Source organism: Tamandua tetradactyla, chromosome 14 (assembly GCF_023851605.1).
Source record: "Tamandua tetradactyla isolate mTamTet1 chromosome 14, mTamTet1.pri, whole genome shotgun sequence".
Lineage (NCBI taxonomy): Eukaryota > Metazoa > Chordata > Mammalia > Pilosa > Myrmecophagidae > Tamandua > Tamandua tetradactyla.
Window position 1 is genome coordinate 45,825,256 of NC_135340.1, and position 24,452 is coordinate 45,849,707.

The 24,452-nt window shown below is 36.1% G+C and overlaps 1 protein-coding gene and 1 pseudogene across 4 annotated transcripts in view; one reads left to right on the forward strand and one right to left on the reverse strand.

The window, feature by feature from the left end:
• The window catches only part of SLC12A6 (solute carrier family 12 member 6), a 200,971-nt gene that overhangs the window by 120,406 nt on the left and 56,113 nt on the right, over positions 1–24,452 (forward strand). For all 4 annotated transcript variants that reach the window (XM_077127350.1, XM_077127352.1, XM_077127349.1 and 1 more), the window contains 7 exons: positions 2,678–2,772; positions 3,718–3,849; positions 4,864–5,010; positions 6,378–6,432; positions 6,973–7,103; positions 7,842–8,083; positions 9,078–9,292. In XM_077127350.1, the coding sequence (XP_076983465.1) occupies positions 2,678–2,772; positions 3,718–3,849; positions 4,864–5,010; positions 6,378–6,432; positions 6,973–7,103; positions 7,842–8,083; positions 9,078–9,292 (1,017 nt within the window). The remainder of the gene's footprint in view (positions 1–2,677; positions 2,773–3,717; positions 3,850–4,863; positions 5,011–6,377; positions 6,433–6,972; positions 7,104–7,841; positions 8,084–9,077; positions 9,293–24,452) is intronic.
• On the reverse strand, positions 22,718–23,995 carry LOC143656489 (nuclear pore complex protein Nup54 pseudogene; annotated as a pseudogene).

A 24,452-nucleotide genomic window follows, 5' to 3' on the forward strand; every position in this document is an offset into this window, starting at 1 on the left:
CTACTTCAGCCATGTCAGCCTTTCGTTTTATGAATCCACTAAGTTTATTCCTGCTTCAGGGTCTTTTAAACTTGCCTGTTTCCTGTGCCTGAAATGGAGGCCTTTCCTGACCATCCTTCAACAGGGTTCAGTAGCCTGCTCACTAGAGTTAGTTGTGTAACTCTCTTTCCAACATCATGGTCAGTGCCTTCATGTTTAGTAGTTCGAAATTGGCCCTGGTTTGAGAACACTATAGAAAATAGCAAATAGTACAAATCAGGACTTTTTTTTTTTTAATTCCAGAGAACCTGCTTCTCAGCACAACAGTAATCTTATCTGAAGTTGTCTTCCTCTCCCTACCCTGTCACAGTCTAGCCCATACTGTTTCATTGCCTTCGTTGAACTTATAACTTCTTAAAAGGTCATATATTTTATTCTGTTTCTGTTTTCTGACATTGTGGTATAAGCACAATGAAAGCAGGGTCTTTAAATGTTTTGTTCACTGCTGTATCCACAGAACCTAAAACAGTACCTATTATATCATAGGAATATAATAAATATTTTCATGAATTAATTAAATGAATGAATTATTCAGAAGTGGTGAAAATTTTAAGCTATGTCATTCTCTTTAGATTTTTCTGGAATCATTATGGAGAGGAGATTTCTTTCCCTTTTTTTTTTTTTTTTAACTTTCTATCATGGGAAATTTCAAGACCCTGGTAAGGTAAATATCTGTGATTTTTAAAACATTCCAGGAAAAAAAAAAAAGGTGAATTGCTTTAAAAGAAAATTGTAACATTTTTGAAGCTTTTTATTTTCTCTCCCAGAGTGCTTAAAAAAATCCTATCATAGGCTTTTACCTACCCCCCTCTGTTTTTCATAACCAGTCCGTGTTCAGATTCCCCTAATTGTTTCAAATTATCTTTTTACACTTGATTTGTTTAAATCAGGATCCTAACAAGATTCACACCTTGCAAGTGCTCAGTGTATCTTTTAAGTTTCTTCTAATCTGTAAGAGTTCACTTTTTTTAGTTTGTGTTATTTTTCATGTAGAATTTTCCACATTCTGAATTTGGTCATTACACCCTTATATGATATATCTAATATTATTCCTCCTCCATGTGTGAATTAGGAGTTAAGTGTAAAGGCTTGATTAGATTGAATTTCAGTTTTTTTTTAGAAGAATAAGTCATAAATGGCATAGTGTACTTTTAATTGTACAAGTTTATGAGATTGCATTTTCCCAGTTCTAGTGATTTTAAGATTGATTGGGGGTTCCAGACTAGCCTGGCCCATCCGTTATAAAGTTCCTGCTCAGCCTTTTAACTAACGGCTTTAGCAACCCTTGATGATCATTGCCTAGACCCATTTTTTTCATTAGGGATTACAAAGTAGTGATTACTTATTCTAATTCTGTGATTCCAACTGCATTTATTAGCTAGAAAGCTTATTTAATGAAGAATTTTATCAGCTATTTGGTTATCCTGAAATACAGTTTTTACAGGAAAGGCAAGACAATTGCTTGGTTCTTTCTATTTATTTCCAGAGTTAGGTGTTATTGCCTTAACAACCTCCAAGGTAACTAATTTTAAAAAATATCTTTATGGGTATTTCATTTGTTGCCTTTCAGTGCATTACATTTTTAAAATTTAATGTTCATATCATCCCATCTTTGGTTGATAGGGACCTCTTCAGATTGGTTCTTGTGTCCATTTGATATTATTCAGTGATTTGACAGCTTCCTCACTTTCTGACACAACCAGATTCCCCAAGCTCATCTTACTCATTTAAAGTTATAGGGTTTCAAATGAACTCCTTTGATTTTTTTTTTAATTTTTTTTATTAATTAAAGAAAGAAAAGAAATTAACACAATATTTAGAAATCATTCCATTCTACATATGCAATCAGTAATTCTGAACATCATCACATAGCTTTGATTTTTGATATTGGTATCTATTCCCAAAATATTTGAAATATTGGCATTTACAAATTTCTCCTCCCCTTTTTCCTTCTCTCCTTTGCTTCTCTTCCCCACCCCCAACCCTTTTACCAGATGATTGTAGTTATATAATTTTTACACAGTAAAGAACAGCAGTTGAGAAAGTGCTCAAACAACACAAACTGCTGTCCTAGTGTACTTAGTTCCCTTGTTTTTTCCTTTGTAACTCATTCACCAAATTCCTCTGGGGTGCCTCTTTTAAAATAAAAAACATATGACAAATGTTTGTACAAAAATAATGCTGTTAAATGATCTAATGTTATTTACAAAAAGGTAGACTGTCTTGAAAACAGCTTTTACTGCTATCATCAACAGCAGCAATGCATAAGGTAATGTTCATCTAACACAGTGTTGTTACTGGCTAGACTCAATAAATACTCTATTTTTTCATCCTATCTTTGGTCAACTTTAAGGGCAGGGTGCTAATATGCCAGAATCCTAAAAGAGTAGTGTCTCTGAACACTATTGTTTATATTTGTATTAAGAAAAGGAATGACTGATGTTTGTGTCTTAGAGATTTGTTTTTACTCCTGCTAGAGGAGAAACACGTTCTTCAAGGAATACTGATTTTCTTCTGTTCACAGATTGAACCTTGAATATGAAAATGAGTTCTGATGATACAGAGGCAACATACAATTGTTTAGTGCTGATTTCAATACCAGTCAGAAGCTAACTTGGGTTACTTTTTTTTTTTCCAGATGATGGACATAAGAAAGCTCGAAATGCTTATCTCAACAATTCCAATTATGAAGAAGGAGATGAATATTTTGATAAAAACTTGGCACTCTTTGAGGTAATGCTTGAAAGAAAACTAAGGACAGAGATTTCAGGATAGTCATTTACTACTCCATTCAGTTTCACAATTGTACAAGCTGGATAATTTAATGATTAGTTGTTAAAATAAAAGAATAATTATTATTGCAATTTGTTATTGTTATTAAGATTATCTAGATAATCTTAATATCAGATATCTACTGAGTAGCCATTAAATTACATTTTTATTAAGCAAGGACAAGGAATGTTAATGTCTTAGGCATGTGGAAACCTTACAATCTAATTCAGCTAAGATTTAAATATTTTCATTGGAATTATCTTCTACATAAAAGCAATGTATTTCTTAGCCCTGTGTTTGGAAAGGCTATCATTTTACCTAAGAACAGATATCATTATAGTAAACAGGTTGCTGGATTAAGAGGACCTGTATATCTTACCTAAGGTAACATGGACTCCAATAGATTCTGGCCAGGCTGTCGAAAAGAATTTGGTTTATTCTAGCACTACCTTTTACTGACTTTGAAAAATGATGTAAATGCCCTTCTTTCTTCTATCCGTGTTTGATAATATAAATAATAGCCGTGTGTGTTTGTAGAATGTTAGTAGCCTGAAGGAAGGGGGTACTCTGGTGAAGGATTTTTTTACCAATGTCCTTGTCTAGATTACAGCCTTCAGTGGGGCCAATATGATTTTGTTTTGACTGTAGATAAAGTTGAATAACTGTTAGAAAGAATAATGGAACTTTTCATTGAAGAATTGTGTAAGGATTCATGTTGCACTGATTAAATGTGGTAGTTTAATGTTGGGGAAAGTAGAGTCTCATTGATAAATTTTCTTAAAATATTTTTGAAGGAAGTATTCTCACTTCAATATTGCAGTTTTCTGGTAGGTAGGTTATTTTGATGCTTATTTACAGTGTCCTTCATCACTCGTTTCTTTCATATATCTGACTTTGGCTTTATAGGAAGAAATGGATACCAGGCCAAAGGTGTCTTCTCTCCTCAACCGTATGGCCAATTATACTAACCTGACACAAGGAGCCAAGGAACATGAAGAGGCAGAGAACATTACTGAGGGGAAAAAGAAGCCCACCAAGGTGAGGCCTGAGGATAAGAAGGATAAATAACAAGAGCCCCGTATATAAGAGAAATATCCAGGCCATCATTCTATGTGCATTAGCTATCAAATGCTCAATATTTATGCCAGGTACTGCTCTGGGAACTGGGGTCATAGCACAAACAGAATATGCAAAGTCCCAGCTATCATATGGTCTAAATTAAAGTATGAGGAGACAGTCATTTCACAAAATATTTGACATATTACATGTTGATAAATGCTTGAAAAAAAATAATAAAACAGGCTAAAGAGAGTGAGAATGGCCAGTAAGGGAGCCACGGGCAGAGGGTGTTGTTATTTTAGGCAGGTTCATCAGGAAGGGCCTTCTTCTGACTAGAAACCTAAATAATGTTGGAAGTGAGCCAACTAATAGCTACAACAGATTCCAGAAGAGGGCACAGCATATCCACATTCATCTGCCTCACTGGTTTATACTGTCTATCTGTAGTGAAGTTGTTGGGTTTTTTAAAAGACCAAATATCATTTTTTATCAGATGAAAATGTTCAATATATAGTTTTGCTTTTTGGTTGTTCAGCTCTTTGGAAAGGGATAAACAACCCTCAGATTGTTATTTCACTTGTGACTGTTAAGAATTTATGCTCAATTAAAGGAATTCTATCAAATCATTATTCTACTTTTAAATGAATTATTTGATAAGAAAGCTAACAGTTTTGAAGAAAAGAAAGTTTTAAATTGTTAAGGACCTACTCAAAAAGTTTTTTGTGGCAAGATAGCTATATATAATAAAAATGCATGGGAACCTATGTAAAGTAAAAATATTTAGTTCTAGGAATAATAAAAGGTATGTAGAAGTCATTTGTAAGATGGAGAGTTTATATATGCCTCTTTTAAAGTAGTACTTAAACTTACTATCTCTACTGTGAGATTAATATGTAGTTGGAGAGCAAGTTTTTATATAAAGTTGAATCAATAAAAGTATCTCTTCCAGATGATTATATGATTTTTTTCTCCTGTCAATATCTTTCCTTCTAGACCCCCCAAATGGGTACCTTTATGGGTGTCTACCTCCCATGTCTACAAAATATTTTTGGAGTGATCCTGTTTCTACGCCTTACTTGGGTGGTAGGCACAGCTGGAGTTCTTCAGGCCTTTGCAATTGTCCTTATCTGCTGCTGCTGTGTAAGTCCTGTGTTGGTTCCTGTATTACATGGGTGAAACATTGGGTTTTCAGAAGTATGCACGCCCCACTACTAGAACTTGACCTCTTTAGGAATAAAATGAGAACAGTGAACACCAAGATCTCAACAGGAAATATTATTCTGATATCAATAGCTAAAGGATTTTCAGTTACTTAGTGTCTTTTATTCACTGTTTGCTATCTGTGATATTGATACACTAGAAATTGCAAAGAGATACGTCTAATAGGGAGTAGAAAATATATTCCCTGTCTTTGGGGAATTCAGAATCCATGCCATTTAAGCTTGATAGTACCAAAGTTGTGGTAGAAAATGCAGGAGAAAATTTGATGCATTATTCCACTGTAGAGTTGAGAAACAAAACTATGTGGGAGATTTTAGGGAGGAGACTTGTTTTGTTTTAAAGTCTCTTCTGTTATCCTTTCCCTAGAAGTTGGGGTATTCTTTCTAGGCCTTCTTTCCATTACACTGAAAATATGCTGATCTTCCTTTAACTTAAACTCCTTGTATCTATATGTCTCCGTCACGTCTATCAATTTTATTAAAAGTTTCTGTTATCTACTTTTATTTTTATACGTTGTGCTTAGCTGAGTACTATACAGAGTGGGTTAAGCCGGCATAGTCTATATTGCTAATAACTTAAAAATAATGGTACACCATTTTTTTCAGTTTCTCAGGCTTGAAACCTTACAGCCATCTTTGGCTTCTCAGTTGCCTCTCACGTCTAATCAGCTGTCAAAGCCAATCAGGTCTCCCTCTAAAATCTCTTACATTCAGTCCTTCCTTTTTATTCCCTTTACTGCCACTGCAGTTCTAACCTCTCACTGAACTATTATAGTTGCCTACTAACTGGTCACTCTGCTTCCAGTAACTCCCTGTCTGCAGTCCATCCTGTACTCTTCTATCACATGATGTTTTTAAAATTCAGTTCTTAGGTACTTACAAGTCTTCAGAGGTTCCCTTCCTAACTGAATAATGTTCTTGGTATTATAGCTAATCTTTGGTTTCCAGTCTTTTTTCCAAATTATTTCCCTAGTTATTTCCGTTTCAGCATGTTATGCTTTATTTCCTGTTTAGGAGATCCATGGTGAGATCAATAGTTTATAGTACCCAACCTATTGATTAAGATTTGGGATCATTTGAACAAAATGCTTCATATAACAGTAATGCTATTAATGCCATGTATCGGACCACATCATCTCATTTCCATAGCAGTAGATCAACAAACAACTCTATAAAAGTAGGTAGGGTTATATGTTGAATTGGTCATCTAAGGTCCAGAGATTGGACAAGTAGTTTGGAATATCATCTTTATAGAGTAACAATCTTCTCCTTACCCTTTCTCTACAGACTATGTTGACTGCTATCTCCATGAGTGCCATTGCTACTAATGGAGTGGTGCCAGGTCAGTAGGCTGGGGGTGGGATGTCAGAGATCATCAGCAATTGCTTGTGTATTTGTGCTATAAAGCCAGAGATGCAAGTTTCCGAGGAATAGAATACTATTTAGTCTATCCTTCTATGCTACAACAGAGTAATGGTCTGTAGGCCATAGACTCTAATACTGTTTTATTTGAGGATACCTTCTTTAAAATCTCTTGTTTTCTAAGCTAGAGTGCTTTTCATTTCAAATGATGTTCTTAGTTTCCTTTTTTTTTTTTGTTAGAGTATATTTTATTGGGCTATTCATGCCTTTAGTAAATTTTCCCTGATATTTTTCCAAGTAATACTGGCAAATTGTAGTGCCTTATATGGAATATTAGATTGCAATAAATGTTTCATCTTTACTTCCCACTAGCATATCTGCTTTTTTTCATATTCAGAGTTCTCAAAAGCCTGAAAGATGTTTATCCTTCATACGTGTTTTTGTTTTTCTTTCTATGACTTGTTTAAGTTCCTCTTACTAATATGCTCTCTTTATCCCACTCACTTATTTTGTGTTTTAGCTGGGGGCTCATACTTTATGATTTCCCGGGCCCTGGGCCCAGAGTTTGGTGGGGCTGTTGGCCTCTGCTTTTATCTTGGTACAACATTTGCAGCAGCCATGTATATTCTTGGTGCCATCGAAATTTTTCTGGTGAGTAATAATCTAATTGTTGTCTACAGTATAGACATGGTATAGATTTGGGTTTCTTTTGTTCTTTGATATCAAAGCTTCTGAGAAATTAGCTATAGGAATCAGTCAGGTGATTGACTGCTAACCTGTTACTGACCACCGGTGATCAGTATGTGGATATGAGGCAAAAAGGTTGAGGGTATCCTTTGCTGTTTTCCCCATACCTACCTCTTCCCTGCTCCTCCCATCACCACTATCCTTCCATTCCAACTATGAAGAGAAAGTCTTGAGGCAAGGGTTAGCCAATGAGGAAAAAGCAAAACAAAGTTTTTCTTTTTTGATATCCTTATTGCCAATGAAATGAAATGTTTTTCATTTCTTTATTCAGTGAGATATATTTTTTACTATTTAAATTAATGATAAGAGAACAACAGAACTCAAGATAATCATTACTTTTTTTTATATAATTCTTTGGATAGAATTATTAATGGCCTCCACCCCTTTTTTTCCATTTGGAAATGGTGGTATTAAGAAGAGCATAGAGACCAAAACAAACAAAACAGTACAGCAGATCTTTGCTGTCATATTTGTGAAAGGCATTCCAGAACTTCCCAAATAGGAATTGGGCTAAGAAGGTCTCCAGTTATTTTTGGTCTCAGATTTGCTTTCCTTTCTGAAAATAAATACAAACAGCAATATCTCTATTACTTGAGTACTGTGCAATAACCTCATTTTCTTTTCTTTTTTTTCCCCTGACAGGTGTATATTGTCCCACGGGCTGCCATCTTTCGCAGTGATGATGCATTCAAGGAATCAGCCGCCATGCTAAATAACATGCGTGTGTATGGCACAGCCTTCTTGGTTGTTATGGTATTGGTGGTATTCATCGGTGTACGCTATGTGAACAAGTTTGCCTCACTTTTCCTGGCCTGTGTCATTGTATCCATCTTGGCCATCTATGCTGGAGCCATCAAGTCTTCTTTTGCTCCTCCACACTTCCCGTACGTGTCTGTCTCTCTGCCTAGCCATCATTATTGAGTGGTCGCAGATGATATCTGGTGGTGTGATAATATCAAATCAGAATTTTATGAAGTCGCTCTGAGATTTTCTGTCTTATATAAGCCCAGTTAGCATCAAAACAAGAAGGCCCTCAGCAAAACTATTTCATATCAGTCCTCTTCTTTATGTCTCAAGCCTAGAACTAGCAAATGTCACCATCTTTTGGGTGTAAATATTAGGGTCCCCCCCATAATGATTGTTTGTATCTGAACTGTTTATGAAGAGTTTTATAAATAGTACACTATTGCCAAAATTTTTATAAGGTAGATAAATGTTGGATTCATTTTATTAATGAAAATCTAGAGAGTCAGAAGAAACCTGAACTCCTACCTAGCCAATCATAATTAAATTTTTTGTTCTGCTTAGTACATATGGACTTTATATTCATAAAATAAAGGAAAATAAATGCTAGTCTATATATAGGTAATAATAATAACATAGGTGTCAAAGTATTTTTTTGAAGTAGTAATGGACTTGTACAGAACTATGACTCACTTGCTCACCTGTTTTCCCTATGACTAGTGTGGCATGGGGACTAATGTTGTTTGTAATAGGAGTAGTTTTTTGTTGTTGTAGGAAGAACAAATAGTCTTTTAAGAATCCTAAAATAGCCTAGAAATTGTGGAAGATGAGTCAGTATAGTGTCTTCAGACAGTCCTTGTTTTTGAGTTCTATTACTGCCACCTTCCACCTGTATGACCTTTATAAGGTTGCTGTAAGAATTACTTTGGTAGAAAGTGTAAATCACCATTAACATTGCTGGCCAGTTAAGAAATATTTGTTCCTTCCCCCTTTCAGCCTTCTAGCCCCCATGGCAGCAGAAACACTTAGAGATTATTTTTTTCCTTTACTAAACCTATTTCCTTTTTTTTAAAAAAAGGTCTTTTTTATCATCCTTTTCTTGCTTGATATTTCTCCCTATTTGTTTGCATTTAGGGTCTGCATGCTGGGTAACCGCACCCTTTCATCAAGACACATTGATATTTGCTCTAAGACCAAGGAAATGAACAATATGACAGTCCCATCAAAGTTATGGGGCTTCTTCTGTAACTCAACCCAGTTTTTCAATGCCACCTGCGATGAATACTTTGTTCACAATAATGTCACTTCAATCCAAGGCATTCCTGGATTGGCTAGTGGTATCATTACAGGTAAGTTAGGGGGTTATTAGACACTTTTAAAATTGTTCTCTAAGGAAAACAGGCTTTGCCATCTTAGACTTCTCTATTATCCATTAAGACTCAATGCTGTGATGCCACTTCACTAAGCTCAGCACATGGTTGTTAATTTAACATCTTTCTGCCTTCGTATCAGTGAATTTGTACTTTTCTGTAGGCTCCTCTGTAGAGTGATGTCTGCTGAAATTTACCTCTGTTTTAAGCAGTTTATTGGGATTATATTTACTACCATACAATCCATCCATCCAATTAGTGGCTTTTAGTATAATTACAGAGTTGTGCATTCATTACCACAATCAATTTTGGAACATTTTCATTACTCCAAAAAGAAAAACCCTGTACCCCTTAGAAGACACCTCTCAGATCCCTGTATCCTTCCCCAACCTACATAACCACTAATCTAATTATGTCTCTATAGATTTATTTATATTTAAGTTTCTAATAAATGGAATAATAGAATATATTGTACTTTGTGTCTGGTTTCTTTCACTTAGCATTATGTTTTTTATTGTTATTTTTTTCATTAGAGAAGTTGTAGTTCTCCATAAAAGTCATATAAAATATGCAGTGTTCCCATATATCCCTCCATTGTTGTGATACCTTTGTACAGCTGAATGAATATTAAAATAATACTGATAACAATAGTCCATATTTTACATTAGATGTATTTTCCCCATATATACTATCCTATTATTAGCACCTTATAATAGTGACATACATTTGTACAATTCATGAAAGAACATTCTTATATTTATACTTTTAACCACAGTCATGTTCACAAAAGGATTCACTTGTTATATAGCCCCATATTTTCTACCTTTCCTTCTAGTAACAATACAACCCAAAACTTCACCTTTTAACCACATTCACAAACAGATTCAGTACTGTTAATTACATGCACAATAATTACAATCAGTTACCACTATCCACTTCCAAACATTTACAGTCAACCTAAATAGAAATTCTATACAAATTAAGCATCAGCTCCTCATTCTCTACCCTCAATCTATCTCCTGGTAACCTATATTCTAGATTCTAAATCTATGAGTTTGCATATTATAATTAGTTCATATCAGTGAGATCATGCAATGTTTACCCTTTTGAAATAATACAATATTATTTCACTCAACATAACGTCCTCAAGGTTCATCTATGTTGTCACGTGCATCAGGACTCTATTCCTTCTTACAGCTGAATAATGTTCCATCATATGTACATACCACATTTTGTTTTATCCATTCATCAGTCAGTGCACACTTTGGTTGCTTCCACTTTCTGGCAATTGTTAATAATGCTGCTATCAACATCAGTGTGTCAAATTTCTGTTCAAGTCCCTGCTTTCAGTTCTTCTGGGTATATACTAGTAGCGGGATTGCTGAATCACATGGCAGTTTTATACGTGGCTTCCTGAGAAACCACCAAACTCTCTTCACAGCAAGTGTACCATTTTACATTCCCACTAGCAGTGAATGAGTGTTTCAATTTCTCCACATCCTCTTCAACACTTGTACTTTTCTGTATTTTTAATAGTGGCTATTCTCCTAAGTCTACAGTGATATTTCATTGTGGTTTTGATTTGCATTTCCCCTAATAGGTAGTGAAGCTGTGCGTCTTTTCATGTTTTTTTTTTATCTTGTTTTGGTTTTTTTTAGCCATTTGTAGTTCCTCTTTGGAAAAATGTCTATAAGTGTATTCTGGCCATTTTTGAATTGGGTTGCTTGCCTTTTTAATTTTGAGTCGTAGGTTTTCTCTATGTATTTTAGACATCAAACCTTTATCAAAATATTTTCTCCCATTGAATAGATTGCCTTTTCACCTTTTGACAAAGTGCTTTGAAGCACAAAATTATTCAGCTCTGAGGAGGTCTCAGTATCTATTTTTTCCTCTGTTGCTTGTGCTTTGGGTGCAAAGTCTAAGAAACCACCACCTACGACTATATCTTAAAGATGCTTCCCTACAGTACTTGCTCTTATATTTAGGTATTTAATTCATTTCGAGTTAAGTTTTGTATAGAGTGGGAGAAAGGAGTCGTTTTTTCATTCTTTTGAGTATAGATATCTAGTTCTCCCAGCACTATTTATTGAAGAGACTGTTCTGTCCCAGCTGAGTGGATTTAGGAGCCTTGTCAAATATCAGTTGACAATAGATGTGAGGGTCTATTTTTGAACTTTCAGTTCAATTCCATTGGTCAGTATGTTATCCTTATGCCAATACCAGGCTGTTTTGATCATGTAACGTGATAATGTGCTTTAAAGTCAGGAAGTATGAGTCTTCCAACTTCATTCTTCTTTTTCAATATGTCTGCTTATTTGAAGTCCCTTCCCCTTCCAAATATTTTAGTAATTAAGCTTTTCCATTTCTGCAAAATAGGCTGTTAGAATTTTGGCTAAAATCAAATCTTCTTTTATTTCTTTTAGCAGTGTTTTATAGTTTTTGGTATATAGGTCCTTTACATCCCTGATTTAAGTTTATTGGTAGATATTTTATTCTTTTAGTTGATATTGTAAATTTAACTTTTTTTCCCTCATTTCCTCCTCAGACTGCTCATTGCTAGTATATAGAAACGCTATTGATTTTTCCATGTTGCTCTTGTGTCCTGCCACTTTGCTGAACTCGGTTTAGTTTAGTTTTGTCATAGATTTTCAGACTTTCTAAATATATGATCATATGGTTGCAAATAATGAAAGTTTCACTTTTTCCTTCATGATTTGGATGCCTTTTATTTCTTTTTGTTTCATAATTATTCTACCTAGAGTATAGCAAAATGTTGAGCAACAGTGGTGACAGTGGGTATCCTTGTCTTGTTCTCAATCTCAGAGGGAAAACCTTCAGGCTTTCACTGTTGAGTACAATGTTAGTGATGGTTTTTTAATTTATGCCTTTTATCATATTGAAGTTGTTTCCTTCTATTCCTGTCTTTTGAAGTGTTTTTTATTAAGAAAGGATGCTGGGTTTTGTCAAATGCTTCTTCTTCATCAATTGAGATTGTGCCAGTCTCAATCTGTGGTAGACCCCAGAAAAGCCATGCCCTTTAATCCTCATTCAGTATTGCTGGGTGGGAGCATATTGATTATTTCCATGAAGATGTGACCCACCCAATTGTGAGTGGTAACTTGATTAGGTGATTTCCATGGAGGTGTGTCTCCACCCACTAAAGGTGGAGTTGCTTACTGGAATTCTTTAAAAGAGGAAACATTTCAGAGAGAGTCCCTTTTGTGAGAGCCATGAGAAAGCCAGCAGGCACTGCCATGTTCGCCATGTGCCCTTCCAGCTGAGAGAGATACATTGAACGTCATCGGCCTACTTGAACCAAGGTATCTTTCCCTGGATGCCTTAAATTGGACACTTCTATAAACTTGTTTTAATTGGGACATTCTCTCGACCTTAGAACTGTAAACTAGCAACGTCTTAAATTCCCCTTTTTAAAAACCATTCCATTTCGGGTATATTGCATTCTGTGAGCTAGCAAACTAGAACAGAGATGATCATGTGGTTTTCCCTTTTGATTTATTAATATATATTACATTAATTGATTTTCTTATGTTGAACCACTCTTACATACCTGGAATAAAACCCGCCTGATCTTGGTATATAATTCTTTTAATGTGCTATTGGATTTGATTTGCAAGTATTTAGTTGAGTATTTTTGCATCTATATTCATTAGAGAGATTGGTCTGTACTTTTTTTGTAATATCTTTATCTGGCTTTGGTATTAGGGTGATGTTGGCTTAGAGTAAGTTAAGTAGTGTTCCCTCCTGTTCAAATTTTGAAAGCGTTTGGGCAGGATTGATATTAATTTTTCTTGGAATGATTGTTAGAATTCACCTGTGAAGGCATCTGGACCTGGGTTTTTCCCTGTTGGGAGGTTTTTGGTGACTGATTCAGTCTCTTTACTTTGATTGGTTTGTTGAGGTCTTTTATTTCTTGAGACAGTATAGGTTGATTGTATGTTTTTCCAAAATTGTCCATTTTGTCTATGTTGTCTAATTTGTTGGCATACAGTTGTTCATAATATCCTCCTATTCTTTATTATTTCTTTATTATATCTGTGGGGTCAGTGGTCATGACTGCTCTCATTTCTGATTTTATTTATTTGCCTCTTCTCTATTTTATTTGTCAGTCTAGCTAAGAGATTATCAATTTCATTGATCTTCTCAAAGAAATATTTTTTGGTTTTATTTGTTCTGTGTTCTTTTCTTTTTTCAAAAGAGAGAAAGAGTTTATTACTACATGTGTGGCAGGAGAACAGACAGCCTAACGGCCCCAAATATGTCTCCCCGAGTTTAGGGGGTTCAAGGTTTTTAAGGATTTTAGGAAGGGGAGATGAGGTCATTTCAGATAGTAAGTTCAAAGTTAAAAAAAGGAGACAAGTGTTGTTATTATCATTTCAATAGGAGGACATAAGTTGAAAGGAGGGGAGACAGAGCTATCAGTTTGGTACTAAAAGTATAAACCAAAAGGAAGACGTAATTAATGGCTGATTTTATTAGCATTAAGACCTTTGCTTTAGAGGGGAATGACCAGTTCTTACAATTACAAAGGCATAGGATAAGGCTTTACACTCATTTCAGATATCAAGGCGGCTGGACTACAATTCAGAGATCTTATATTTCCCTGTTAGTACTCTAACATTCCAGAAAGCAAAAAGGAATTTTTACTTAATGATTCATTAATCAAAATCATCCCTCAAATTCCGATATCTCAGTTACAATTCCTCCCTGTCTTTTTTTTTTGAACATTATTATTCATTTATTCCTTCATTACACAGAACCATATGTTCTATGCCCCACATTGAAATTCTGAAACAAATATCCTGTCTAACAGAAGATAAAAGATAAAATCAGACCAACAAAGTAAAATGGGTACAAATCAATACTAAATGTTTAGAGAGTCATAGTGAAAGAGGGGAAATTGAATCTTTTTTTTTTTTGCAGCTTCATTCAGTGTTTTAACATGATTACTTTACAATTAGGTATTATTGTGCTGTCTGTTTTTGAGTTTTTGTATCTAGTCCTGTTGCACAGTCTGTATCCCTTCAGCTCCAATCACCCATTATCTTACCCTGTTTCTAACTCCTGCTGGACTCTGTTACCAATGACATATTCCAAGTTTATTCTCAAATGTCGGTTCACATCAGTGGGACCATACCGTATTTGTCCTTTAGTTTTTGTCTAGACTCACTCAGCATAATGTTCTCTAGGTCCATCCATGTTATTACATGCTTCATAAGTTTATTCTGTCTTAAAGCTGCATAATATTCCATCGTATGTATATACCACAGTTTGTTTAGCCACTTGTCTGTTGATGGACATTTTGGCTGTTTCCATTTCTTTGCAATTGTAAATAACGCTGCTATAAACATTGGTGTGCAAATGTCCGTTTGAGTTTTTGCCCTTAAGTCCTTTGAGTAGCTACCCAGCAATGGTATTGCTGGGTCGTATGGCAATTCTATATTCAGCTTTTTGAGGAACCGCCAAACTGCCTTCCACAGTGGTTGCACCATTTGACATTCCCACCAACAGTGGATAAGTGTGCCTCTTTCTCCGCATCCTTTCCAGCACTTGTCATTTTCTGTTTTGTTGATAATGGCCATTCTGGTGGGTGTGAGATGATATCTCATTGTGGTTTTGATTTGCATTTCTCTAATGGCCAGGGACATTGAGCATGTCTTCATGTGCCTTTTGGCCACTTGTATTTCCTCTTCTGAGAGGTGTCTGTTCAAGTCTTTTTCCCATTTTGTAATTGGGTTGGCTGTCTTTTTGTTGTTGAGTTGGACAATCTCTTTATAAATTCTGGATACTAGACCTTTATCTGATATGTCATTTCCAAATATTGTCTCCCATTGTGTAGGCCGTCTTTCTACTTTCTTGATGAAGTTCTTTGATGCACAGAAGTGTTTAATTCTGAGGAGCTCCCATTTATTTATTTCCTTCTTCAGTGCTCTTGCTTTAGGTTTAAGGTCCATAAAACCACCTCCAATTGTAAGTTTCATAAGATATCTCCCTACATTTTCCTCTAACTGTTTTATGGTCTTAGACCTAATGTTTAGATCTTTGATCCATTTTGAGTTAACTTTTGTATAGGGTGTGAGATATGGGTCTTCTTTCATTCTTTTGCATATGGATATCCAGTTCTCTAGGCACCATTTATTGAAGAGACTGTTCTGTCCCAGGTGAGTTGGCTTGACTGCCTTATCAAAGATCAGATGTCCATAGATGAGAGGGTCTATGTCTGAGACTCTATTCGATTCCATTGGTCGATATACCTATCTTTATGCCAATACCATGCTGTTTTGACCACTGTGGCTTCATAATATGCCTTAAAGTCAGGCAGCGCGAGACCTCCAGATTCGTTTTTTTTCCTCAAGATGTTTTTAGCAATTCGGGGCACCCTGCCCTTCCAGATAAATTTGCTTATTGGTTTTTCTATTTCTGAAAAATAAGTTGTTGGGATTTTGATTGGTATTGCATTGAATCTGTAGATCAATTTAGTTAGGATTGACATCTTAACTATATTTAGTCTTCCAATCCATGAACACGGTATTCCCTTCCATCTATTTAGGTCTTCTGTGATTTCTTTTAGCAGTTTTTTGTAGTTTTCTTTATATAGGTTTTTTGTCTCTTAGTTAAATTTATTCCTAGGTATTTTATTCTTTTAGTTGCAATTGTAAATGGGATTCGTTTCTTGATTTCCCCCTCAGCTTGTTCATTACTAGTATATAGAAATGATACAGATTTTTGAATGTTGATCTTGTAACCTGCTACATTGCTGTACTCATTTATTAGCTCTAGTAGTTTTGTTGTGAATTTTTCCGGGTTTTCAACGTATAGTATCATATCGTCTGCAAACAGTGATAGTTTTACTTCTTCCTTTCCAATTTTGATGCCTTGTATTTCTTTTTCTTGTCTAATTGCTCTGGCTAGAACCTCCAACACAATGTTGAATAGTAGTGGTGATAATGGACATCCTTGTCTTGTTCCTGATCTTAGGGGGAACGTTTTCAATTTTTCCCCATTGAGGATGATATTAGCTGTGGGTTTTTCATATATTCCCTCTATCATTTTAAGGAAGTTCCCTTGTATTCCTATCCTTTGAAGTGTTTTCAACAGGAAAGGATGTTGAATCTTGTCAAATGCCTTCTCTGCATCAGTTGAGATGATCATGTGATTTTTCTGCTTTGATTTGTTGATATGGTGTATTACATTAATGATTTTCTTATGTTGAACCATCCTTGCATACCTGGGATGAATCCTACTTGGTCATGATGTATAATTCTTTTAATGTGTTGTTGGATACGATTTGCTAGAATTTTATTGAGGATTTTTGCATCTATGTTCATTAGAGAGATTGGTCTATAGTTTTCTTTTTTTGTAATATCTTTGCCTGATTTTGGTATGAGGGTGATGTTGGCTTCATAGAATGAATTAGGTAGTTTTCCCTCCACTTCGATTTTTTTGAAGAGTTTGAAGAGAGTTGGTACTAATTCTTTCTGGAATGTTTGATAGAATTCACATTTGAAGCCGTCTGGTCCTGGACTTTTCTTTTTAGGAAGCTTTTGAATGACTGATTCAATTTCTTTACTTGTGACTGGTTTGTTGAGGTCATCTATTTCTTCTTGAGTCAAAGTTGGTTGTTCATGTCCTTCCAGGAACCCATCCATTTCATCTAAATTGTTGTATTTATTAGCGTAAAGTTGTTCATAGTATCCTGTTATTACCTCCTTTATTTCTGTGAGGTCAGTAGTTATGTCTCCTCTTCCATTTCTGATCTTATTTATTTGCATCCTCTCTCTTCTCCTTTTTGTCAATCTTGCTAAGGGCCCATCAATCTTATTGATTTTCTCGTAGAACCAACTTCTGGTCTTATTGATTTTCTCTATTGTTTTCATGTTTTCAATTTCATTTATTTCTGCTCTAATCTTTGTTATTTCTTTCCTTTTGCTTGCTTTGGGATTAGTTTGCTGTTCTTTCTCCAGTTCTTCCAAGTGAACAGTTAATTCCTGCATTTTTGCCCTTTCTTCTTTTCTGATATAGGCATTTAGGGCAATAAATTTCTCTCTTAGCACTGCCTTTGCTGCCTCCCATAAGTTTTGATATGTTGTGTTTTCATTTTAATTTGCCTCGAGGTATTTACTAATTTCTCTTGCAATTTCTTCTTTGACCCACTCGTTGTTTATGAGTGTGTTGTTGAGCCTCCACGTATTTGTGAATTTTCTGGCACTCCGCCTATTGATTTCCAACTTCATTTCTTTATGATCCGAGAAAGTGTTGTGTATGATTTCAATCTTTTAAAATTTGTTAAGACTTGCTTGTGACCCAGCATATGGTCTATCTTTGAGAATGATCCAGGAGCACTTGAGGAAAAGGTGTATCCTGCTGTTGTGGGATGTAATGTCCTATAAATGTCTGTTAAGTCTAGCTCATTTATAGTAATATTCAAATTCTCTATTTCTTTATTGATCCTCTGTCTAGATGTTCTGTCCATTGATGAGAGTGGTGAATTGAAGTCTCCAACTCTTATGGTAGATGTGTCTATGTCCCTTTTCAGTGTTTGCAGTGTATTCCTCACATATTTTGGGGCATTCTGGTTCGGTGCGTAAATATTTATGATTGTTATGTCTTCTTGTTTAATTGTTCCTTTTATTAGTATATAATGTCCTTCTTTGTCTCTTTTAACTATTTTACATTTGAAGTCTAATTTGTTGGATATTAGTATAGCTACTCCTGCTCTTTTCTGGTTGTTATTTGCATGAAATATCTTTTCCCAACCTTTCACTTTCAACCTATGTTTATCTTTGGGTCTAAGATGTGTTTCCTGTAGACAGCATATAGAAGGATCCTATTTTTTAATCCATTCTGCCAGTCTATGTCTTTTGATTGGGGAATTCAGTCCATTAACATTTAGTGTTATTACTGTTTGGATAATATTTTCCTCTACCATTTTGCCTTTTGTATTATATATATATCATATCTGACTTTCCTTCTTTCTACACTCTTCTCCATACCTCTCTCTTCTGTATTTTCGTATCTGACTCTAGTGTTCCCTTTAGTATTTCTTGCAGAGCTGGTCTCTTGGTCACAAATTCTCTCAGTGACTTTTTGTCTGAGAATGTTTTAATTTCTCCCTCATTTTTGAAGAACAATTTTGCTGGATATAGGAGTCTTGGTTGGCAGTTTTTCTCTTTTAGTAATTTAAATATATCATCCCACTGTCTTCTTGCCTCCATGGTTTCTGCTGAGAAATCTACACATAGTCTTATTGGGTTTCCCTTGTATGTGATGGATTGTTTTTCTCTTGCTGCTTTCAAGATCCTCTCTTTCTCTTTGACCTCTGACATTCTAACTAGTAAGTGTCTTGGAGAACGCCTATTTGGATCTATTCTCTTTGGGGTGCACTGCACCTCTTGGATCTGTAATTTTAGGTCTTTCATAAGAGTTGGGAAATTTTCAGTGATAATTTCTTCCATTAGTTTTTCTCCTCCTTTTCCCTTCTCTTCTCCTTCTGGGACACCCACAACACATATATTTGTGCGGTTCAAATTGTCCTTCAGTTCCCTGATCCCCTGTTCAAATTTTTCCATTCTTTTCCCGATAGTTTCTGTTTCTTTTTGAAATTCAGCTGTTCCATCCTCCAGATCACTAATTCTATCTTCTGTCTCTTTAAATCTATCATTGTATGCATCCATTGTTTTTTCCATCTTTTCTACTTTATCCTTCACTTCCATAAGTTCTGTGATTTGTTTTTTCAGTTTTTCTATTTTTTCTTTTTGTTCAGCCCATGTCTTCTTCATGTCCTCCCTCAATTTATCGATTTCGTTTTTGAAGAGGTTTTCCATTTCTGTTCGTATATTCAGCATTAGTTGTCTCAGCTCCTGTATCTCATTTGAACTATTGGTTTGTTCTTTTGACTGGGCCATGTTTTCAATTTTCTGAGCATGATCCGTTATCTTCTGCTGGCGTCTGGGCATTTAGTCAGATTGGCCCCAACAGGTTGAAAGATTTTTCTGTGAAATCTCTGGGTTCTGGTTTTCTTATCCTGCCCAGTAGGCGGTGCTCGTGGCACACGTTTGTCTGTGGGTCCCACCAGTAAAAGGTGCTGTGGGTCCTTTAACTTTGGCCGCAGCCACTTTTAAACCACGCTCCTGCCCGTGCCAGCGCCAGCGCTCCAACTTCGGGCCTAGACACGCGGGGACCGACAGACAGCGCCGAAGTTGTCCTAGAGCCGCGGCCGTGGGCGGCTCTGACACAGGTGCGAGCGCCTCCGGAAGCGAGCGGTGGCCGAGCAGAAGCAGCGAGCCCCATGCAGCCCTCCTCCCTGTCTTTTGACCATTCCCAGTCTTGGGGGATATCTGGACAATGACCACTCTGGCTTCTTCCTGTTCACAAAGGTGCATTCTAGTTTGCTAGCTGCCAGAATGCAATATACCAGAAATGGAATGGCTTTTTAAAAAGGGGAATTTAATAAGCTGCTAGTTTACAGTTCTAAGGCCGAGAAAATGTTCCAATTAAAACAAGTCTATAGAAATGTCCAATCTAAGGTATCCATGGAAAGATACCTTGGTTCAAGAAGGTGGATCACATTCAGGGTTTCTCTCTCATCTGGAAAGGCACATGGCAAACATGGGGTCAGACATCTGCTAGCTTTCTCTCCTGGCTTCTTGTTTCACGAAGCTCCCCAGGAGGCATTTTCCTTCTTCATCTCCAAAGGTCACTGGGTGGTAGACTCTGCTTCTCATGACTATGTTGTTCTTCTCTGCTCTCTGTGAATCTCCAGCTTTCTCCAAAATGTTTCCTCTTTTATAAGATTCCACTAAAGTAATCAGGACCCACCTAGAATGGGTTGGAGACATGTCTCCACCTAAAGCAGCTTAACAACCACTCTTGATTGAGTCACATTCCAGGGAGATGATCTAATTAAAAATTCAAACATGCAGTACTGAATAGGGATTAAAAGAAACAGCTGCCTTTACAAAATGAAATTAGATCTAAAACATGACTTTTTCTAGGATGCATACATCCTTTCAAACCAGCACAGGTGTTGACCCTAAGAGTTTGGGGAGTAGAACTTCTTAGATTGTAATTGGATATGTTCTTTTCTCCTGAAGGTAAATTTTAAGTCTTCTAGGGATTCACAATGATATCCACCTCACAGAAATTGGTCAGTTTCCTCTCCTTCAGGATTCTCAGCTGTCTCTTTTCCAATATTGGTCCTGTGAAAGAGCCTAGAAGAGAAAAACTGGTTAGAAGGTGCTATTTTTATCTCATTATGGTGTGCCTATGGTTTTATTTCCATCAGTCCGACAGAGGAATTGTTAATAAGATTTAAGGGGCAAAAGGATGAACTGATGAAGCCAGTTGTTATTCTTGGAAAGTCCAGTATGTCTGGGTTTCAGAGCTTCTCTGGCGCTGGAACAATCTGGAGGTTAAGTCTCTGAAAAAAACAGACAATAAGTGAAATTTTATAGAGCACAGGATATCTTTTAGGGTTTCCGGGAACGCAGGAACACTGTTGGTTGGGGTTTGCCATGTTGTGGCAGTCTGCAATATCTGACTGAAACTGGTATAAAAGTAACCTCCAGAATGACCTCTCTACTTGATTTGAAATGTCTTAGCCATTGAAACTCTATTTCTTTTCCTTCATTTGGGCAGTTCATCCATGATGTCAGGGCCAGTCTCATCCTTGGAACTTATGTCTCACAGTGCCAGTTATGTCCCACGATGCCAGAACTAGTTATGTTTCATGCTGCCAGTGCCAGTCTTTCACCCCTGGAAATTATGTCCCACGATGAGGGGTCTTTTATTCTTTATTTCATTTATTTCTGTTCCAATCTTTGTCATTTTTTCTCCATCTACTTACTTTGGAATTAATCTTCTTTTGTTTCCCAGGTGAACAGTTAGGTCTTTGATTTTAGCTCTTTCTTCCTTCTTAATGTAAGTATTTAGAGTTATAAATTTCCCTCTTAGCACTGCTTTTGCTGCAGTACATAATTTTTGATATAATTTTGTTCTCCTTTTCATTCATTTCAAGATATTTATGGATTTTTAAATAATTTCTTCTTGACCCACTGATTGTTTAAGAGCATGTTGTTTTTAACTCCCTATGTTTGTGAATTTTCCAGCTCTGCTATTACTGATTTTCAGCTTCATTCCATTTGGTCAGGGAAAGAGCTATGTATTTCAGTATTTTAAAATTTATTAAGATCTGTTTTGTGCCCCCAACATGTGTTTTATACTAGAAAATGACTTCTGAGTTCTTGAGAAGAATGAATACTCTGCTGTTTTGCGATACACTTTCTATATATTAGTCTGTTAGGTCTAGTTCATTTATCATATTATTTAGGTTTTGTCTTATCTTATTGTGCTTTGTTGAGATGTTCTATTGATGAGACTGGTGTGTTGAATCTACCACTATCATTGTATAGATGTCTATTACACCCTTCAGTTTTGCCACTGTTTGCCTCATGGACTTTGGGGCACATTGGTTAGGTGCATAGGTATTTATGACATGTCCTTCTTTGTCTCATAACATTTTTGCATTTAAAGTCTATTACGCCTGATGCTAGTATAGCTATACCAGCTTTCTTATTTTTTTGGTTACTGCTTACATTGAGTATCTTTCCAGCATTTCACTGGCAACCTATTCATATCTCCGGTTCTATAATGAGTCTCTTGTAAACAGAATAAAGATTCACATTTTTTAATCCATTTTGCTAATATGTGTCTTTTGATGAGGGTTTTAATCCAATAACATTCCCTTTTTTTTTTACTCTTATATCTTCTTTACTCCTCCCACAGATGAATTCACAATATAAAAACAGATGTACAGGGCAGACCACGGTGGTTCAGCAGGCAGAGTTCTCACCTGCCATGCTGGAGACCCAGGTTTGATTCCCGTTGCCTGCCCATGCAAAAACAAAAGAAAACAAACAAAAAAAAAACAGATGTACAATTACACTCTGAAGTTCAAATCTCCAAAATCCAATTAATTATATGATTTTTGCTGTGCGCAAAGTAGACAGTTCATATTTACTTGCTATGGAAAGTAGAGTACAGGCTTGATAGAGAATAATCATTAAACATTGATTATATTTAAGAACAATGCTTTTGTAAAAATGTACAATAGCACTATTTGGTAATTATGTACTTCTGTTTTTAAAAGTAAAAACAGCTTTTGGCTATAAATCTTGCAAAGCTATCTTTGAAGAACTGTGAGGTAACTTATGTCATTTCAGATTTGATGAACAATGGTTTTTTAAGTAACCTCAGAAACCAAGCCAGGAGGGGGTTGTTTTCTTTTCTTTTCTTCATTTCCTCCATGTGGTCAGTTTTATTCTTAAGGAAGTCCTGATGCGATAAGACAATGAATGTCTTAAATCTCTCACACAAGGTTGTGAACTGTCAACTGAAGACACTACCTCTGGTGTGATGCTTTACATTCAATCCATGTTCTACCAACTTTGTATCTTCTAGATCATCTTTTATGATGCCAATGAAGTGATTAAGGCCTTCCTGTTGTTTCAAATGCTGCTTGATTTCTCATAACAGAGCTGCATCTATGTAATATTTTTCTTCAGATTTGACTGCCCCAAAATGATCCTACATTCTGATTTGGGGCATCAATTCTTTAGTCCTAGCCCTTGAACTGAGTAGGTACATTTAGTTCACATTGAGATGTATCCAGCTGAATCATAACTGCTTTTCATCAGCCTGGATGGCATAACCAGTCCTCCTCTGAATTTCCTGTTTAATTAAAGCTTATAAGGGTCTGTGGAAAAGATCCATGAGTTTCCTCTTGTATTGTGCAGTTTTGGACATAGTTGTAGTCTGATTCTCTGTAACTCACTAATATCTTCAGATATGATATCTAGTCTGGTCTGATGTTGCTTGATTATCTGATCTCGACCCTTCAGTCTTTGGAGAAGTTCTTTGAAACCCACCATTGGTGCAAGAATTAACTTTTCAGAATCAGGGTTATCTACCTTGGCTTGTTCCCAGATAATAGGATCAACACCATCTGGAAGATTCTGTAAAAGCTCTTTGATCTGTGCAGAAGAAAGTTCAGTTCTAGACGTAGAAAGTGTTATACCAAGTTGCTGCAACTGTGCTTTATATTGGCTTGTTCAAAATGAACATATAATATTGTAGTTGGAACTCTTGAAGTACCATTTGGAATACACTCGGCAACATAAATGACAACTTCTTTCTGATCATCTGGTAATGTTTTGATACCCTCTACATTTTCAGAAAGGGTCTGTTTCCTCCCAAAACCTTATTAGATGATTCTGCTGATTGCTGTTGCTGACTTCAAATATCTGTTTCTTTGATATTGAAAACTAAAGCCACTAGTCCATCTTCATCTTTATTATTGGGCGTACAACTGTAACCTACTGCTAGTTTACTGCTGCTGTTGCTGCTGTGTATTAAATCCTCCAAATCCCAGTCCAGTTCCCAGTACAACAGTACTGTTGGTGTGCCAAAACCACTACCAAATCCAAAACCTTAATTCTGAGTACCACTAAAGAGTCCTGTAGTGCCCATGTTAGCTGGAGCAGAGAAGCTGAATGCAGAACCTGCTGTTGTAGATGTTGTCCCAAATCCTCCAAACCTACCCATGGGAGCTGCAGGAGCTGCAGAAGTGCTCAGAGTGCCCAAAGGAGCTCCAAAGTTGAAGGCCATGTCGCAGGAGCCAAAGACCAAGGCACTCTTTCATAACATTCAATTTTATTATTCAAAAGGCAGTGCTTACATCATCCAGTTTATCCTTTGGTTTTTATAAGTCATAGCTTATTTTTGTTTCTCTTTTTACCCTTTTAGTTACCCTTACTGATAAACTTCATTTCTAAACTCTCCTCCAAGCCTCTCTCTTCTGTCTTTTCCTTTCAGCCTGCAGAACTATCTCTAATATATTTCTTGTAGGGTAGGTCTCATTTTGATGAGCTCTCTCAGTTTCTGTTTATCTGTGTGTATTTTAAACTCTTCCTCATTTTTGAAGGACAGTCTGTTAGATTAAGAATTCTTCACTGACAGTTTTTCTCTTTCAGTACTTTAAATTTATCATACCACTGCATTCTTGCCTCCATAGTTTCTGATGAAGTATTAGCACTTAGTCTTAGTGCATTTCCCTTGTGTGTGA